The 7,037-nt window shown below is 42.8% G+C and overlaps 1 protein-coding gene across 1 annotated transcript; it reads left to right on the top strand.

Moving 5' to 3' along the window:
• Positions 1 to 546: 546 nt before the first annotated feature.
• Positions 547 to 6,653, top strand: LOC127911298 (nuclear pore complex protein DDB_G0274915-like). The gene is made up of 3 exons (XM_052477521.1): positions 547 to 2,609; positions 3,135 to 3,220; positions 5,920 to 6,653. Exon 1 carries the CDS (start codon positions 583 to 585, stop codon positions 2,428 to 2,430), a length of 1,848 nt encoding a protein of 615 aa, XP_052333481.1. The 5' UTR covers positions 547 to 582; the 3' UTR covers positions 2,431 to 2,609; positions 3,135 to 3,220; positions 5,920 to 6,653.
• Positions 6,654 to 7,037: the final 384 nt, after the last annotated feature.

Raw genomic sequence — 7,037 nt, 5'->3', positions numbered from 1 at the left:
GTTATAGCAGCAATGTTCCAACATCTAGTGGAAAGCCTTCCCAGAAGAGTGGAGGCTGTTATAGCAGCAATGTTCCAACATCTAGTGGAAATCCTTCCCAGAAGAGTGGAGGCTGTTATAGCAGCAATGTTCCAACATCTAGTGGAAATCCTTCCCAGAAGAGTGGAGGCTGTTATAGCAGCAATGTTCCAACATCTAGTGGAAATCCTTCCCAGAAGAGTGGAGGCTGTTATAGCAGCAATGTTCCAACATCTAGTGGAAATCCTTCCCAGAAGAGTGGAGGCTGTTATAGCAGCAATGTTCCAACATCTAGTGGAAAGCCTTCCCAGAAGAGTGGAGGCTGTTATAGCAGCAATGTTCCAACATCTAGTGGAAAGCCTTCCCAGAAGAGTGGAGGCTGTTATAGCAGCAATGTTCCTACATCTAGTGGAAAGCCTTTCCAGACGAGTGGAGGCTGTTATAGCAGCAATGTTCCTACATCTAGTGGAAAGCCTTTCCAGACGAGTGGAGGCTGTTATAGCAGCAATGTTCCTACATCTAGTGGAAAGCCTTTCCAGAAGAGTGGAGGCTGTTATAGCAGCAATGTTCCAACATCTAGTGGAAAGCCTTCCCAGAAGAGTGGAGGCTGTTATAGCAGCAATGTTCCAACATCTAGTGGAACTCCTTCCCAGAAGAGTGGAGGCTGTTATAGCAGCAATGTTCCAACATCTAGTGGAAAGCCTTCCCAGAAGAGTGGAGGCTGTTATAGCAGCAATGTTCCTACATCTAGTAGGAAAGCCTTCCCAGAAGAGTGGAGGCTGTTATAGCAGCAATGTTCCAACATCTAGTGGAAAGCCTTCCCAGAAGAGTGGAGGCTGTTATAGCAGCAATGTTCCAACATCTAGTGGAAAGCCTTCCCAGAAGAGTGGAGGCTGTTATAGCAGCAATGTTCCAACATCTAGTAGAAATCCTTCCCAGAAGAGTGGAGGCTGTTATAGCAGCAATGTTCCAACATCTAGTGGAAAGCCTTCCCAGAAGAGTGGAGGCTGTTATAGCAGCAATGTTCCAACATCTAGTGGAAAGCCTTCCCAGAAGAGTGGAGGCTGTTATAGCAGCAATGTTCCAACATCTAGTGGAAAGCCTTCCCAGAAGAGTGGAGGCTGTTATAGCAGCAATGTTCCAACATCTAGTGGAAATCCTTCCCAGAAGAGTGGAGGCTGTTATAGCAGCAATGTTCCAACATCTAGTGGAAATCCTTCCCAGAAGAGTGGAGGCTGTTATAGCAGCAATGTTCCAACATCTAGTGGAAATCCTTCCCAGAAGAGTGGAGGCTGTTATAGCAGCAATGTTCCAACATCTAGTGGAAATCCTTCCCAGAAGAGTGGAGGCTGTTATAGCAGCAATGTTCCAACATCTAGTGGAAAGCCTTCCCAGAAGAGTGGAGGCTGTTATAGCAGCAATGTACCAACATCTAGTGGAAAGCCTTCCCAGAAGAGTGGAGACTGTTATAGCAGCAATGTTCCAACATCTAGTGGAAAGCCTTCCCAGAAGAGTGGAGGCTGTTATAGCAGCAATGTCCCACCATCTAGTGGAAAGCCTTTCCAGAAGAGTGGAGGCTGTTATAGCAGCAATGTTCCTACATCTAGTGGAAAGCCTTCCCAGAAGAGTGGAGGCTGTTATAGCAGCAATGTTCCAACATCTAGTGGAAAGCCTTCCCAGAAGAGTGGAGGCTGTTATAGCAGCAATGTTCCAACATCTAGTGGAACTCCTTCCCAGAAGAGTGGAGGCTGTTATAGCAGCAATGTTCCAACATCTAGTGGAAAGCCTTCCCAGAAGAGTGGAGGCTGTTATAGCAGCAATGTTCCTACATCTAGTGGAAAGCCTTCCCAGAAGAGTGGAGGCTGTTATAGCAGCAATGTTCCAACATCTAGTGGAAAGCCTTCCCAGAAGAGTGGAGGCTGTTATAGCAGCAATGTTCCAACATCTAGTGGAAAGCCTTCCCAGAAGAGTGGAGGCTGTTATAGCAGCAATGTTCCAACATCTAGTGGAACTCCTTCCCAGAAGAGTGGAGGCTGTTATAGCAGCAATGTTCCAACATCTAGTGGAAAGCCTTCCCAGAAGAGTGGAGGCTGTTATAGCAGCAATGTTCCAACATCTAGTGGAAAGCCTTCCCAGAAGAGTGGAGGCTGTTATAGCAGCAATGTTCCAACATCTAGTGGAAAGCCTTCCCAGAAGAGTGGAGGCTGTTATAGCAGCAATGTTCCAACATCTAGTGGAAAGCCTTCCCAGAAGAGTGGAGGCTGTTATAGCAGCAATGTTCCAACATCTAGTGGAAAGCCTTCCCAGAAGAGTGGAGGCTGTTATAGCAGCAATGTTCCTACATCTAGTGGAAAGCCTTCCCAGAAGAGTGGAGGCTGTTATAGCAGCAAAGGAGGGACCAACTCCATATGAATGTTCGACGAGCAGGTTTCCACACACTTTTGGTCATGTAGTGTATTATTCTACCTGTGATAGGAGGTAGCAGCCGCTAACACCTCTCCTGTCTCTTCTCTTATTGGTGGATTATGATGGCGTTTGTCAGGATGGTGTGGCGAGGATGTACCTGGACCACGATAAACTTCCTTGTATCGGTGAGAAAACAACCCATGATATGTCTAGCTGGTTTTGGAGATCATTCTGGGCTTTACTGTTGCTGTTCTTCTTGGGTCATTCATGTTATCTTGTGGGTTCCGGTCCGTGTGTCTGTCTGTGTGTGTCTGTGTGTGTCTGTGTGTGTCTGTGTGTGTGTGTGTGTCTCTGTGTGTGTGTGTCTCTGTGTGTCTCTTTGTGTGTGTGTGTGTTTGTGTCTGTCTCTGTGCGTGTGTCTCTGTGTGTCTGTCTGTGTGTGTCTGTGTGTGTGTGTGTGTGTGTGTGTGTCTGTGTGTGTGTGTGTCTCTGTGTGTGTGTGTGTCTCTGTGTGTCTCTGTGTGTCTCTTTGTGTGTGTGTGTGTGTTTGTGTGTGTCTCTGTGCGTGTGTCTCTGTGTGTCTCTGTGTGTGTTTGTGTCTCCGTGTGTCTCTCTCTGTGTGTGTGTGTGTGTGTGTGTGTGTGTGTGTGTGTGTGTGTGTGTGTGTGTGTGTGTGTGTGTGTGTGTGTGTGTGTGTGTGTGTGAGACAGCTCCTGTAGAAGAAGGGGAGGTGGAGGCTGGTGGAACATCCAGCAGACAGCAGTGTGTCATCTCTATCAGCCCCAAGAGTTGGAAGGTATGACACACACACATAAATACTACAGATACACACACACACACATACAGTGCCTTGCGAAAGTATTCGGCCCCCTTGAACTTTGCGACCTTTTGCCACATTTCAGGCTTCAAACATAAAGATATTATCAATATTATCGCTTGCACAGTGCTCCTTGGGATGTTTAAAGCTTGGGAAATCTTTTTGTATCCAAATCCGGCTTTAAACTTCTTCACAACAGTATCTCGGACCTGCCTGGTGTGTTCCTCGTTCTTCATGATGCTCTCTGTGCTTTTAACGGACCTCTGAGACTATCACAGTGCAGGTGCATTTATACGGAGACTTGATTACACACAGGTGGATTGTATTTATCATCATTAGTCATTTAGGTCAACATTGGATCATTCAGAGATCCTCACTGAACTTCTGGAGAGAGTTTGCTGCACTGAAAGTAAAGGGGCTGAATAATTTTGCACGCCCAATTTTTCAGTTTTTGATTTGTTAAAAAAGTTTGAAATATCCAATAAATGTCGTTCCACTTCATGATTGTGTCCCACTTGTTGTTGATTCTTCACAAAAAAATACAGTTTTATATCTTTATGTTTGAAGCCTGAAATGTGGCAAAAGGTCGCAAAGTTCAAGGGGGCCGAATACTTTCGCAAGGCACTGTAAATACTACAGATACACACACACATAAATACTACACACACACACACACACACACACACACACACACACACACACACACACACACACACACACACACACACACACACACACACACACACACACACATAAATACTACACACACACACACACACACACACACACACACACACACACACACACACACACACACACACACACACACACACACACACACACACACACATAAATACTACAGATACACACACAAGTACACACACACACATAAATACTGCAGATACACACACACATACACACACACACACACATAAATACTACAGATACACACACACTACACACACAAATACTACAGATACACACACACACACACACACACACACACACACACACACACACACACACACACACACACACACACACACACACACACAGGTACATAACACAGAGTCTATACAGGTACATAACACAGAGTCTATACAGGTACATAACACAGAGTCTATACAGGTACATAACACAGAGTCTATACAGAGTCTATACAGGTACATAACACAGAGTCTATACAGGTACATAACACAGAGTCTATACAGGTACATAACACAGAGTCTATACAGAGTCTATACAGGTACATAACACAGAGTCTATACAGGTACATAACACAGAGTCTATACAGGTACATAACACAGAGTCTATACAGGTACATAACACAGAGTCTATACGGGTACATGACACATAGTCTATACAGGTACATAACACAGAGTCTATACAGGTACATAACACAGAGTCTATACAGGTACATAACACAGAGTCTATACAGGTACATAACACAGAGTCTATACAGGTACATAACACAGAGTCTATACAGGTACATAACACAGAGTCTATACAGGTACATAACACAGAGTCTATACAGGTACATAACACAGAGTCTATACAGGTACATAACACAGAGTCTATACAGGTAGATAACACAGAGTCTATACGGGTACATAACACAGAGTCTATACAGGTACATAACACAGAGTCTATACAGGTACATAACACAGAGTCTATACAGGTACATAACACAGAGTCTATACAGGTACATAACACAGAGTCTATACAGGTACATAACACAGAGTCTATACAGAGTCTATACAGGTACATAACACAGAGTCTATACAGGTACATAACACAGAGTCTATACAGGTACATAACACAGAGTCTATACAGGTACATAACACAGAGTATATACAGGTACATAACACAGAGTCATAACACAGAGTCTATACAGGTAGATAACACAGAGTCTATACAGGTACATAACACAGAGTCTATACAGGTACATAACACAGAGTCTATACAGGTACATAACACAGAGTCATAACACAGAGTCTATACAGGTACATAACACAGAGTCTATACAGGTACATAACACAGAGTCTATACAGGTACATAACACAGAGTCTATACAGGTACATAACACAGAGTCATAACACAGAGTCTATACAGGTACATAACACAGAGTCTATACAGGTACATAACACAGAGTCTATACAGGTACATGACACAGAGTCTATACAGGTACATAACACAGAGTCTATACAGGTACATAACACAGAGTCTATACAGGTACATAACACAGAGTCTATACAGGTACATAACACAGAGTCTATACAGGTACATAACACAGAGTCTATACAGGTACATAACACAGAGTCATAACACAGAGTCTATACAGGTACATAACACAGAGTCATAACACAGAGTCTATACAGGTACATAACACAGGTCTATACGGGTAGATAACACAGAGTCTATACGGGTACATAACACAGAGTCTATACAGGTACATAACACAGAGTCTATACAGGTACATAACACAGAGTCTATACAGGTACATAACACAGAGTCTATACAGGTACATAACACAGAGTCTATACAGGTACATAACACAGAGTCTATACAGGAGTTGATTGTAATTGTTGTTGTTGATGATGATGTATCACAGTGCTGAACTCTATTTTCTTCTGTTCTGAGTTGGCTGATGTTGTCCTCTGTTCTGTCTCTCTCCGTAGGAGATAATTGAGGTCTTTAGTATCAGCGAGCCTCTGATCCACCCTCCCAGCGCACAGCACACAGAATGATTACAGCCCCTTTTTTTAAACATCATCATCATCTTATTGACTTTAACGCTGTAAATATTTTGTTTTCTATAAATAGTTGTTCACAGTTTTTAAATTCATGACATTTATTTGATTAAAAAGAGAGAACCGAACTTGTTGTTTTACTTCAAGAAGAAGAAGAAACCTTTTTTTATTGTAGCTTTTTATTACATTTACATTTAAGTCATTTAGCAGACGCTCTTATCCAGAGCGACTTACAAATTGGTGCATTCACCTTATGACATCCAGTGGAACAGCCACTTTACAATAGTGCATCTAAATCTTTTAAGGGGGGGGGGGTGAGAAGGATTACTTTATCCTATCCTAGGTGACTGAGGGTAGATTGCCTCTGCGTTGTGTTTAGATTAGACTTAACATATAAGGATCAGGGTTGGTGATATTGTATTCTCTGATAATGACAGGAAAATCTTCTATGAACAAATGCCGTGCTGCCTTTATACGTTTGTATTTAATGTTTAACCCCCCCGTCCCCGCAGGAGGCCTTTCGCCTTTTGGCAGGCCGTCATTTTAAATAAGAATTTGTTCTTAAATTACTTGCCTAGTTAAATAAAGGTTCAATATATATAAACAGTTCTGCAAAGTACACCCCACCCACCCCCCGTTAAAAATATATATTAACGATAAAACAGGACATGATAGCCATGCTAGCCCAATGACGACAAGTAGCCTACAGTAGAAAGTGAAGTAGCTAGCTAGCTAGCATGTACAGCATTCAATCATGCAAAAGTCCATAAAAGTGTATAAATGACTGATATTTAAAGATATTACGGTATACTGATGGGAGACCCTATACACCCAGTAGAAATGTTTTAACATATAGGATTGATTTACAGTAACCTACCTCTTCCACACAGACTAGAATGGTGTAATTCGCTGTCCGTTGGGATTCCAACCGCCGATAAACCCCATAGAAAAGGCATCTGTCTTTTTGTCCCTGAGCATGGCAGTTAACCCACTGTTCCCTGGGCGCCGATGACGTGGAAGTCGATTAATTTGCAAATAAATTCATT

The sequence above is a fragment of the Oncorhynchus keta genome, chromosome 24 (genome assembly GCF_023373465.1).
Source record: "Oncorhynchus keta strain PuntledgeMale-10-30-2019 chromosome 24, Oket_V2, whole genome shotgun sequence".
Classification (NCBI taxonomy): Eukaryota; Metazoa; Chordata; class Actinopteri; order Salmoniformes; family Salmonidae; genus Oncorhynchus; species Oncorhynchus keta.
Note: the sequence above shows the minus strand (reverse complement) of the source record. Positions and strands in the feature narration are given on the sequence as shown.